This window comes from Mixophyes fleayi, chromosome 7, assembly GCF_038048845.1.
Source record: "Mixophyes fleayi isolate aMixFle1 chromosome 7, aMixFle1.hap1, whole genome shotgun sequence".
Classification (NCBI taxonomy): domain Eukaryota; kingdom Metazoa; phylum Chordata; class Amphibia; order Anura; family Limnodynastidae; genus Mixophyes; species Mixophyes fleayi.
Window position 1 is genome coordinate 122762153 of NC_134408.1, and position 13554 is coordinate 122775706.

Sequence of the window (13554 nt, forward strand, 5' to 3'; positions counted from 1 at the left end):
AGGTGGTTTTGAGAGATCCGTGATTACCATCAGGAAAGACTGCAGATAAGCCTATATTTGTTATATACTATGTACGGGCGCATTTTATATATATTAATGATTTTATTTTTGTAATAAAACACTTTTATGGATCATATTGATATGAGCTTATGTTGGTACCCAGTTTTGAGGAATTGTTGGTAGCCTTATTTGGCATACTACACCATAATAGTTTTGCTCTGAGTCCATAGTGATCTGAACTTCTGGAACCATAAGCACTGGACATCAAGGAGTCTATATAGGATGTCGGGAATCTAATTACAGATAAGCTGTTTATTATTTGTCTTTTGGTACGAGGCCAATTCACTTGTTTGCCACATTGAGAAGACTAATTGTTGGTCATTTAATACACTATGCGTGGCGCTTCTCTTTTTGTCTTTTAGATTTATTTTTCTATATATATATATATATCTATCCCATGTTAAAGCGCTATGGAATATGTTGGCGCTATATAAATTATTATTATTTTATTATTATTAATTTTTATTTATAGGGCGCCACAAAGTATCCGTAGTGCTGTACAAGGACAAACAATGGCACAGTACAAGGTGAAACAGTACAGTACAAGTAACAGTAAGCACTATTTCTCTGGGGGCTCAGGCATAGCATGAAAGAGAGTGCCGATTTTTGCGGGGGGGGGGGGAGGGGGGGAGGGGTTGGGTGCCAATTTTGACAAAGTGCCTAGGGCGCCATGGACCCTAGCACCGGCCCTGCATCCAGGAGGAGATGGCAGATAGGCATGCGGATACCATGGAGAGAAGGGAGGGAGAGAGATCAGGAGAGGAAAGGTAGAGTTGAGTGTCATCAGCATAAAGGTGGTACTTGAGGCCGAAGGAGCTGATGAGTGCACCCAGAGAAGAGGTGTATAGTGAGAATAGTAAGGGTCCAAGGGCAGAGCCCTGAGGGACCCAGACTGGCAGGGAGGAAGAGGGGGAGAGAGACTCAGAGGTGGAAACAGAGAAGGAACGGTCGACAAGGTAAGAGGTGAACCAGGAGAGGACGGTACCGGAGAGGCCAATGGACTGGAGGGAGTGAAGCAGGAGGGGGTGGTCAACGGTGTCAAAGGCCGCTGAGGGGTCGAGGAGAATCAGGAGGGAGTAGTGGCCCATGGCTTTAGCCGAGAGGAGATCGTTCGTAACTTGAGCCAGGGCAGTTTCAGTGGAATGGAGGGGGCAGAAGCCTGACTGGAGAGGGTCAAGGAGGGAGTGTTCAGAGAGGTAGGTGGAGAGACGGCTGCAGACAAGTCTCTCGAGTATTTTGGAGGCAAAGGGGAGAAGGGAAATGGGGTGGTAATTAAATAAATGATGATAATGATGTTATAACCAGCACCAACAGATACAAACAGTAAACTTCATTTATGTGTACACTACATAAGTAGAACGGTATTAGGGGGTGTCACCTTCACCTACACAGACTGTAACTCCACCTATTAGTTGTAATGACGTTTGACAGTAGGCGTCTCCCGAGCCGGGCGGAAACGAACACTATTGAAGGGCAGCGGTATCCGGCTCAATCTCCTCCCACATAAGGACCATCGCCGCCATTTCTACAACTGGCATTCCAGCAGCCGTTCCAATGACGTCACCCCCTTGCCAGCTGTCACCCACAGCGGGAGCATCGGACATCAACCAGACTCCCCCCGCCCCGCTGTCAAGCAAGGTATCGCGATAACCTGAGAGGAGCTGGTGGGATTTGGCCTTGAGCGAGGTTCAGCCATTTCTAAAGGGGGTAAGTTTGTAAACACGGAGGTTACAGACCCGCTCGCCCCCTCCGCCTGTCGCGATAGAACAGAAGCTGCCATTGGATTAGGTGCTGCCATGCCGAGGTGTCCTCTGCCCGTGGGCGCACGGTAACATGGCGGACCGTGTACAACCGTAACGTGTGTGTCAGTATGGGAGGCCGGAGCTTCTCCTGGGCTGAAGGACCCGCAAGGACAGTAGCCCCCACAGTCCAGATATATGTCAGGTAGGACGGATACATGACAGCTAGTGAGCAGGACCCTCTGCTGCATTATACACCCAGCACTGTCTGCCATGATGTCTGGTTACCAAGGCAGCAGCATCCTTGTTCTCCGAGCCCCCTGGACCAAACACACCATTACCACACATAGCAGAGCCCCTGCCTCTAGAATGTTCCCTCAGTGGCCCCTTATTTAGGTTATATTATGGCTATGGGCATTTCTATCCACTAACCCAACACACAACCATGCATGACCTGCTTATTATGCAGGATAACTTGATTTGGCCATAAATAATTCTACAGCTGTGCCCTCTTCTTAAATTATATGTACTGTAAATTATAAATCATCTTGTTTACTTTGTACATACACTGATTAATGTGCTGTTCTCATAATGAACTAAAATGAATAAACAGATATTTTTTTTTTCTATATTGTCTTGTCTACCGCTGTGCCCTATTGCTTATCATAGCTTGCTTTATGTGCCTTGTAAATATTTAGAATTGTCAGCTGGTGTAATTGTGGCCCAGCAGCTGTCACAATTGCTTCTCCTTCCTGGAAAATCAATAACTTAATAGTATACATAGTTGATTGTGTGAGTTTTGCACAGTGCAAAGTATGAAAAAGTGAGATCTATTCTAACAAAATGCTAATATGCAGTAAGCCACAGCAACAAATCATCATTTAGCTTTGATCTATCTAGTGCAAGTTAGTCATTGAGGGTAAATGTCTGGTTTTTATGGGTTCGGTTTTTGCATTTTATAAGTAAATAGCCTCCGGTTTTTTTCCTTATAGATTTTATATCCCTGCTATAACTCCAACAGGCCAGCTGAACAAACGGAGGCATAAAAAAACACTGTTATCTGCCTCACCTGGCTGATGACTGCTTGTTGAATAGTCTATTTTATTGTATAACAAATATTTATTCTGTACCTAAACTATTATATAGCATTACATTACATGAATGCAATGACTAATTAGAACAACAAACAAGAGCTCAGGAGTATGTCATTTCAATGTCAAACTTTCATACTTACTTTAGGGTGTGTGTTTCTATCTATTGTGTTTATAATATAATTTAGCAAGGTTGCTCTTTAATAGATCACAGACAAGTTCCGCATGATTTTCAACTTTGCAAATAAATAACTAATTTGTTAACAATTACATTATAGTGATATAAGCCTTTAAATAACTTTAATTCAGTCTGCTGTACATGTCCTCCTGTAAAGTAAAGCTGGGTACACGTCTATGCGATTGTCATGCAGATCACAACATTTACGACCATTTGTTCAGATATTGCAAAAGTGTGTGCGCTCCCACAATTCTGTTTTATCGTACTAAACCACATCGCATCTGTTGATTTGGGCAGCACAGTAGCCTAGTGGTTAGCACTTCTGTCTCACAGCACTGGGTGATGAGTTCGATTCCCGACCATGGCCTTATCTGTGTGGAGTTTGTATGTTCTCCCTGTGTTTGCGTGGCTTTCCTCCGGGTGCTCAGGTTTCCTCCAACACTTCAAAAAACATACTGGTAGGTTAATTGGATGGTATCAAAATTAACCCTAGTCTCTCCCTGTCTGTGTGTCTGTGTGAGTGTGTGTCTATATTAGGGAATTTAGACTGTAAGTTTCACTGGGGCAGGGAGTGATGTGAATGAGTTCTCTGTACAGCGCTGCAGAATTAGTGGCGCTATATAAATAAATGATGATGATGATTTTGTTTTGAAGACCAGGCTTCAAAGCACAGAAAGAAATCTAGAAAGAATGGCAATGTATTAAGTAACTGAAGGTGATGTGAAGTTAAACAGTTCCTATTAAATGTTGTTTTGCGGTAAAACATTCTTGATCTGCTGATGGTATGTGGGATCTTCAGTTTTCACAAGAACTGTATCAAATCTGTTACATTACAGTAGGAGCACATGTGCAGTTGACAAGGGGCATCCACTATAACTACAGGAAACATATTTCCATTATCAAGATAGGAGTATTTCACTGTAAGCACTGACATCATGCACAGCTCACTTGAAAATAGAGCAGGGATTAGGATCATTGATCCTGAGGGCAGTGCACATTTCAGTTCATACTATCCACAGCATATGCATGGCCTCGGGATCATTCATCCCAATACCTGTTCTATTTTTGGTGCACTTGTTTACAGCGAGGTCAAATCATTCTGCTTGTACAGTGCACTTTAAACAGTATACATCAGTGATGTATACTCAATATACTTCAAGAGCTGCATGTGCAGCTCTCCAACTCCCAAAAGATCTGTTCACTAGCCTTAATTTCAAACCAACTTCAGCACCCACCACATCAAAATGCCCACCTGCACCAACATTCCACCACATGCTACATAGATATGCCACTTGCTCCAAAATATCACCACATGCCCTCAGACCCTCACTTCCACAAAATGCTCCCACAGCTGGAGCCCGCAGAGGATCGAAGGAAAGGATGTAGTCCAGAATGCTCTGCACTAACTCCTCTGATTGGTGGTGCTGTGTGACCTCTCTGCAGTGTGCAGAGGAGGTCACGTGATGAGGAAACCAGCTGCTGCCGTTGACTCTTAAGCTGGTTACGTACCTTTGCAATCTTACTTCAGATGCAGTTTCTATAACAGTTACACCAACAATTGAATGTCCTGATGAGCATGCCGATAGATGCGTACACACCTACACAATTTACCTTCAGATGTGAGATCTTTAGCTTACATAACCCTATGCTAAAGATTGTAACTCTGTACACACTCTACAGATTTCTGCCTATGTTGCTGGTCTTGAGTGCATAAACAGTTCCACAGGGGATTTCGTTTGGCAAGACACAATTATGTGAGAAAGTGCAGTTAGGCGTTCTCTGTTTTACGGGTGCACAGCCTTTTCCCCTTTCTCACATTGTTAATTTAAAACTCTAAAAGAAACAGTATTTTAAGAGATGTCCGCAGCACGTAAGTGACCCTTTCTGTCTCTGTGCATACTTATCATACTGTGAATACCCATTTGTAAATCCCTCGCTGAAAGGGTAGCCACGTAGATGGCGCTCTCAGCAGTGACCGCTTGTGCAGTGGAGATACACATTTACATATTGAACTTTAATAATGTTCCTAATCTTGTTCACTGTTTCAGTTAGGTAGCCCCCTATCACTTCCACCCTCTTCTTTTTTCCCTTTCCTATATATTTTATCGATAAACATTCTTAATTCTACCAGGGACCATTTACATCTTTAATTTGCACAACTTTGATATCCAAATAACCTTGTCTCACTTTCAGCACTAATCCCTGATATTTACATACTACTCACCTGAAAATTGCCTTTCTGCTTGTTGAAAGTTGTGCATGTTTGTTTGAAAAGTTTTATTTAATATTGTGTCCAATTTCCATTCATGAGGCAGCTGAACAAACTATAGTAATGAACTATTAATCATTACAAATGAACCATTATAGCGTGTAACTGAATTCATGCGCAAATGAGTCTGTGAACATAAAATATATAGATTACATGATTTAAATAGAATAAACATCCAATTTCTTTATACAGAAATTTTACATGTGAAGCCTAACCATTGAGGGCTTTTTAGTCCATGCTTCAATAAAAAAAATAAAATAAAACCCAGCAAACCTTGAGAAGCTAATATAAACTGCTTCAGTCTATGTCTTTATATGCTGTAGATAGAGTGCACCAACTTGGATGACGTACAAAATCTTTGCACATTTATGTTTGATATCTATTATAATACTGCAATTGGCAACTCCAGGCAGTAGTATTACCCATACAATATCTTTTCATATTACCATCAAGTAATATTGTAAAAGTGGATCTCTTCTGTGTAGATTGTGAGCATCTCATTTCCTTTACTGTGAAAAATTCCTCATTGTCATTCTGAAAGGACTCCCCTGACATACTGCTTCCACCTGCACCTTTCCTCTTAGACCCTTCCTGAAACTCTGCTTCCACCTGCACCTTGCCTCTTATACCCCCCCCTGACACTTTACTTCCACCTGCACCTTTTCTCTTCGTTTCCCCCCCTGACACTTTACTTCCACCTGCACCTTGTCTCGAATACAAAGTAACAATGGCAGTGGCTAGTTCCCTGCATGAGATCTGGCTACACACAGTTATGTCACAAACACAGACAACAGGAGGTTTTGTAAGTGATTGACAGTCAGGGGACGGCACAAATATAAAACTGTTGTTTTTTTCCCCCATCAAATATAACTATGCAACATTAATACAAATCTGATGTATTTAAATAGGATATATATGAAATCATAAGCTGGAAATTCATTAGAAATATTTAAATAGTTTCTAAGAATACCTTAAGCTAAACAAATGATTCAACTGGAACAGTTGCTACAAATAAAAATGTCAGTCTTCTAAGTAATTATTTCATGTACAGTATCATACAAGGAAGGTATTTGGTTTTGCGCACTTCACATAACAGCGGTATTGTGTGAGGTTTACATATCTTCATTTCAAACTGATTGCGTCAAATAAAAATGTACATGCAGCTTTTTTTATTATCGGATATGTCTACTTTTGTTTAAAAACAAACCACAGGCCAGGTAGCCCAGCCTTGTTGATTATAAAGCTGTTGTGAGTTTCTTCTGTCACTTCTAGTAAGAAAAATTACAATTGCTGTCAATTATATAGCTGCATATACGGCCAAATGGGACATATAATTAGCAATTTGAATAACTCCATCCATAATTCCTTAATTGGGTCTTATTCCCTCATTCAGATTTTTTTTTGTGAGGGTGTCCTTTTTATAGGAGGCATAACTGGGAATACCTCTGTTTTAGGATGCCTATTATTATATTTTATTTACAGTGGAAGGCTTTCTTGCTTGTTGTAGCCTACCTTAACTTTAATGTGGGCTGTTAGTGGACTGTCATAGCTCATATTTATTCTTCTGCTGATAAAATATATTTGCATGCTTTTAGAATTTTTTTGTGTGATGCAAACAATTTATTCAACACTTTGAAATCTATAAAGCTGAAAATAAGGGCAAGGCAATATATCATAAAGAGAAAACATCTCTACCCATTTTTCTCATCAGTCTAGTATACTGTAGATCAGTGATGGGCAACTTGGCATGGCATTGTGGCCACACATGTATGGCACTCTAGCCTTTAAAAGGGCAACAGAGAGAAAGAAGGGGGAGCACACTACACTACCTCTTCCTTCTCCACCGGCTATGACCTCCCTATGCTGTGCAGGTCACATGATGTGGAAGTTGACTGCATCTGTTCTGTATCATTCTCTACTTATTAAGAAGTTGGCTCTTGGGCTGCAGGCGAAGGCCCGGCAGGGCGACTGTTGACCCCACTGATGTAGATGGATAGTGGAGTATTTAAAGTAACACATATGAATTGGGCATTCCTTAGAATTAGATAAACACAATGAAGGCAATTTTTATTATTTTTCTTCTTGCTCACAGATTCTTGGCTTCTGTTCCAGTAGTCTTGTCTCCATTGGTGGTTTTTCCACTATTATCTTGTTTGGGGTATGTGTTAGGAATGTTATAATGTATGTTATTCTGCCCCAATGATGTTCTCTTATGCTAAATCATAGTTATAACAATAGTTTTTCGCTTGTTGTCTTGCATTTTATTTATAGCTGCAGTTTATCTGTATAAATAATTGGATAGGACTTAGGTTGGCCAAACTGGCTACTCCAAACCACTGAAAGGCCAGTTTTCTCAGATTTGATCATACATGTACATAGTCATTTGTACCAAAATCTCCAAGAGTTGACTGTTCATTGCTCGGAGAGAACAGCTCAATTTGACGGGGCATCTTTAGTGCCATGGATGATAACATGGTCTGATGTGGTCATCATCTAATTAAATTTGCCAGTCGTCCTGAACAACGTCTTAAATCATATTGAGATGTAGATCAGGATTGGCGGTTTTCTTGGGCCCATACATGCTATTTTTGAGGCTCATTGGGGCTAAAGTGTCTTTATTGGCCGTCATACTTGGTGTACATGGGCATCTCATCCCCCAGTGAGATCAAGGCTTATAATGGCCTCTGATGGCTTTAGGTGTTCTAATGAAATCCAAGTAATAATGAAGAAAATTTTAGTTTTTTTGAGTGGGATCAGTGGTCGACTTGGACTGGTATACAATGGTGCGCCATACTGCCACTTTTCCTACTGTCGTCTTTGTAAAACTATCAAATTCCACTATTTAATGACAGCTCCCAGATAGACATTGCTATGAACCCCTGAGTAGGAATCCCACTGATGGGATCAGTAAAAGGATTGGAGCTAAGCAGCAAACTGAGCTTCATTTATTAACCGTGACAAGAACCACTTGAATAGATAACCCAGTCCTCAGGGCTCCCCAACAGTGCAGGTTTTCTGGAGCACATGTGACATAATTAGGACCACCTGTGGATCTGTTACAATGTGTCAGTCAGTAATGAATACACCTGTGCTCCAGCAAGGAGATATGGAAAACCTGCACTGTTAGGGAGCTCTGAGGACTGGGTTTGGGAAACCCTGATATAACCGTTAATACATTTGAATGCCTACCATATACATGCTTCCTAAAGCCCATAAAATAAGTAGAATTCTCCAGACCACACAATTTCTTTGGGCATAGATGGACCATCTACAACAGGCAGGAAACGTGTGGATAAAAGTCAGACATCTTGGTTCTTTTGTGTTGCAGGCCAGTGTTATGTGACCTGGCGGATCTGACTGTATCGGAAGGTTGCCTTTTGGTTGGTTTGGAATAAATCTGTCCTTCTGTTAGTTTGTTTTCTGATTTTAACTGTTGGAAGTGTAAACAGGAGATGCGGTATGTGTAGCCATAGGGATCTATGAGCTAATTAATATTCAATGCACTTTCCCTCTTTGCTGTCCCATTCAGAATACAGTGGAGAGAGAAAGACATTGTAGGAACAAGCCCATTTTCTGTGCTTTTCCAGTTGTATATTTAGTTGTCTGCTCCCAAGAAATAATCTTAGATAACCTCCGATTTATTCATAGCTTTGTAACATCATTACATTGTCAGTAGATTTTAATGACTATCGAAATTCACAGGAAGCTTTGTGCACTTTGTGAATTTATTTTATGTCTTTTCAGTGGAATTTTTGAAAAGCAGTAAGAGCAGCCTCTGCTTTTTTTTCAATAATGGGACTTTTGGAACAAATTAAATTGCAATAGATAAACATAGGAGTAGATTTGTGAAAACTGCAGCACATGTAACTGTTCTAACTCATGGTAATCAATCAATCAATCAATCTGCTTTCATTTTATAATATTGGCTAGAAAATAACACTGGCTGTTATGTTTTACATCCAATTTTTACAGTTATCAATGCTCCAGTTCTCATTAATACCCCTCATTGTTCTATGTGAGTCAAGAGGTCGGGAGATGAGCAAGACAAGAAAAGGCTGTTAGTATTTTTTCACTACCCTTTATGTGAGCACCTTGTTTAATCTTTTTAAACTACTATAATGTGTGACGAATGTCTGTCTTATGTTCTTCCCTTTATTTTACTTATCCGACATCATAATATGCAGTACAGAAGAGAGAAATGTTATACCATATAAAGTGGAGAAGAGGCTCAAAATGAAAGTGCCCTACAATGTATACATACGTTTATGTAGTAATGTCTTCCTAGATTTCCTGCTAATTTATTTTGTTAGGTATGTGACAGTGCACGTCTTTTGTCTGGCAGGTAATCACAAGGACCTGTAGAATATGAGTGATGACAAACCTTTTGTATGCACTGCCCCTGGATGCGGCCAGGTAAGACAGCGGAACTTGGCAATCTCATGCAAGAAAAACAATCTATTCTCTCTTTGCAAAGTTTACAGTGAAACCAGCTCTTACTTCCTAGTAATTGTATAGAAAGTTACAAGTTGTATGAATCAAGTTCACATAGAGAAACAAACAAATATTTTTTTCTGGATGTTAGGATAGCAACAAATTAGCAATGTAGCTGTACTTTATATACTACAAAGCATCTGCATAGTTTATGCACCATTACTACATTTCCTGTAGAAATTTTATATTTTCAAGCAGAATATTGTATTAATGTAGCAGTATAAGATTGTTCGTGAGTGGGGGGTCATCACATCATATAAACAATAAAATGTAGTCCGAACCAAAGGAGACATACAAGGAAACCTTTAAACATTCTAAATCCAAATTTAAAAAAAGTTTGCAACTGGGGCAGTAGTAGTGATCAAGTGAATGACCTAAAATAATATGGGTAAAGACAAAAAATAATTATTCTAGAATTCAAGGCTAGATTAATTCATTCCACTTCTGTTATGGGTGTGTTTACTGTAAATAGACTTGACAGCATAGGTCTGCTACACACACAAGACCAGTGTAGTAATAAATATTTAGTGTAAACAATAATAAATATCACAATAGGTGCTGCTGGCAATGGCTCATAAATCTAATAATTTGAGAGGAACCAAAAGTACAAATCCTAGTGTTAAACGCTATGACTAACTTCCCCTCTTAATTAAGCATGACAGAGGCACAAAACAGTACAAGCACGTCCCCAGTCAAGAATTCCTGAATAGAAAAATAGTATAGCTGAAAAGCCAAATGTTGGTCCCCTTGAAGCTACTGTATGCTATTTTTTTTTATTTGATTAGTTAGGTGGCCCCAGCATTTTCTTAATGTATGTAATTTTAGCTGTGATTGGCTATGTAATAATCTACGCAATAACAGAATGCTTAATTGTGCACTTGCAGCTCACATCAGTCAGTGTGGTTATTTTTTTTTAACCGAACTGGCCAGACGCTGCAATTTGTTAGGCCAAAAATCCGAATTAGATCGGATTTATTATGACATTTTAGACAATTTCATAACCTAACTACAGTTGACTGTATATGTGTAATTATCAAACAACCAGGAACGAGGGAGGAAACCTTGCTGTCTGGTTGTCTCTGACTTGATCAGGTGGAGTTCTTAGTTCCAGCCATCATATAAATGGTCAAATCTGCTACAAGTCCAGGTGAATTGCCATATCACAGTGTGTGTTTATAATTAGTCTGGGGTTTTCTTTAGCAAGATAATGTACTCCCAACTGAAAGAGAGCAAGGACAAGCCAATGGAGACAACATAATCTTCCAATAGGTCTTGAGTTGATATCTCCACTTCACCTGATGCAGTGATTTATTATCATTTATATAGTGGCAACATATTCTAACAAAGGAAAGCTCCTTATTGGTCCGTGGGAACCGCAACAATAACTTATGCAAATAAATGGATGCATGTTTGTTAGCGTTTATTTAAGAAGTTCCACCTAACCTTATTCAGTAAGATTTGGTTAGTTGGTGTAACCTGTTGCCATTAGTGCAGGGGAATGTCTTTATACATTATAATTGTAAATGTTTGTAGAAAATCCCATAAATGTTTGCTATATGTTACAGTTCTTTATTTTCTAAACAGAGCACAAACTATGATACTAAGCAATGATTAAACAATCTCATAAGAAATTAAAGCCTGATAGTAAATCCAGAAATGCTTTTTGGTTGTGCTCTTATTCACAAGGGTGTTCTCTCTCTCTTTTCTTTTTCTTTTTTTTTTCTCTTATACCAGCGTTTTACCAATGAAGATCATTTGGCCGTACACAAGCATAAACATGAGATGACATTGAAGTTTGGACCTGCTCGAAATGACAGTGTAATTGTTGCAGGTTAGTATAGAGTTGACTTGTTCTGAAATGAAAGCACAGATGAAATGTTTTACATTCAAAGCTGGATGTTTTGGTTTGTAAACTCTTATACTTGTATAAGCGTATGAAATTGTCGCAATACATTTTAGCTAGCAGTAAAATGTAAAATCTATTTTCCTTTATTTTCCTACTTTTTTTATTTTTTTTTATTTGTTTGCTGAATTTCCAGATCAAACACCAACACCAACTCGGTTCCTGAAGAACTGTGAAGAAGTAGGCCTGTTTAACGAGCTTGCAAGTCCATTTGAAAATGATTTTAAGAAGTCTTCTGATGATGACGTTAAGAAGGTAGATAAAGTTTTGTCACTTAAAGCTTCTCATGGACAGGAGCTCTGTGACATTCATGAGTTTTGTCTTGGATCAGCTATCCAGCACTAATCAAAAAAAATCTCTCCATTCTACTTCTGGGAAAAAAATAGCGTCCTCTGATTCAACAGAGTTGTCCTGTAATTCTAGGCCGGGATATTTGCAACTGCTAAAAGTGATGCAATTGATTTGTTTGGGTAGTGCAAGCATATCATTTTAACACCAACCCTAACATTCATCCTTGCTGAAATATATTTGCAAATGCCAGTTGTATAAATGTGACTCTATAATATCAACAAGTTCCCTTTTTTATATATGATCACTAAACTATTATTTAACAGATTTTTGGCAAGCTCGTAACTATAGTAAACGGTTGATCAACATCTGTCTTTGCGTGCTGTCATCTGCCAACAGTGATAATTGGCCACCGTGTGTTTCCATCCCTCTACCTAAGCGCTGACAGGTCAACCTTTTTGGCCATCCATGTGTTTGGCCAAACTGAAAATGGATTCTGGCACTCAGGTTAATTTATCCCTAGGGCACACTAGTAGTCCAGGATTCCCACCCAACAGGTGCTGTAAGGAAGCTACTCAGAGTTTTTTCTCTCCACTTATGCTTATTTAGAGCCAATTTAAATAAACCAACAATTCAATTATTAAGCAATTAACAGACATAAAAAGTACACAAACCTCAATCCAACGTTGTGTGGTTTCTCCTTACAATAAACCTGCTCTGAAACACATTCTGAGTGTTTGGTGTATCCTCATTCGCATTAGTTTAAGGCTAATGACACATGGGTACACTGGATACTGGTTAGTCTGTACTCTCAGGCCTAGAAACCAAGTACTTAGACTCTTTTTGCCTCCACACAACTTCCTTTCACACAAGCACTGATATGTCCTGTGAATGTTGACAGTATAGAAGGAATATGACATTTACATTAATCTGTGTAAGAACATTGGGCCTGATTCGTGTTCAGATGCAACTTGCGATGAAATAATGTGCAGGATACACACATACATATATGTAACATAAAACGCCATCAGAATGCAAGAAAAAAAATTCTATCAAATAAATTAGCAACTCCTAATACTTTAATTATTAAGAAAACTGTGTTTTGTTTTTTTTTTTACATTAAGAACATAAATCAGGATGTTCTTAATGTTCAATGTACACACAATGCATTTTATATTCTCTCTTGCTTGCATACAAATGTTCTTTGCTATTTAGTGGCATGCATACATGTAGTTTTTAATACAAAGACGATGCCGTGACAGTCATCACTATCAGTTGGTACTTACACCTGCCCTGGAGCTGGTGCAAATGATATGACTAAAAAAAAAAAAAGAAAAAAAAAGTGCTTTAGGGAAAGCCAGGACTTGAATCAGCCGCATCTGCATTGGAACGCCCTCGACAAGTCCTTTTTGTACGCTGTCTGCCTTCTTACATCTCTTCCCACCCCCGTTCCGCCCTTCCAGACGTAAGTGTCATGTACATTTGGACATGAATTGCGTACAATTACGTCCATTGGTGTAAGGTCAGTTTCTAGC

At 39.3% G+C, this 13554-nt stretch overlaps 1 protein-coding gene across 3 annotated transcripts in view; it reads left to right on the forward strand.

Moving 5' to 3' along the window:
• Window positions 1-1572: 1572 nt before the first annotated feature.
• The window catches only part of ATF2 (activating transcription factor 2), a 68211-nt gene continuing 56229 nt past the window's right edge, over window positions 1573-13554 (forward strand). Inside the window, exons 1-4 of one of the 3 annotated variants that reach the window (XM_075180577.1) lie at window positions 1573-2004; window positions 9680-9750; window positions 11563-11659; window positions 11868-11986. In XM_075180577.1, the coding sequence (XP_075036678.1) occupies window positions 9703-9750; window positions 11563-11659; window positions 11868-11986 (264 nt within the window). In that variant the 5' untranslated portion in view covers window positions 1573-2004; window positions 9680-9702. The remainder of the gene's footprint in view (window positions 2005-9679; window positions 9751-11562; window positions 11660-11867; window positions 11987-13554) is intronic. The other 2 variants (XM_075180578.1, XM_075180579.1) reach the window with 2 other exon arrangements.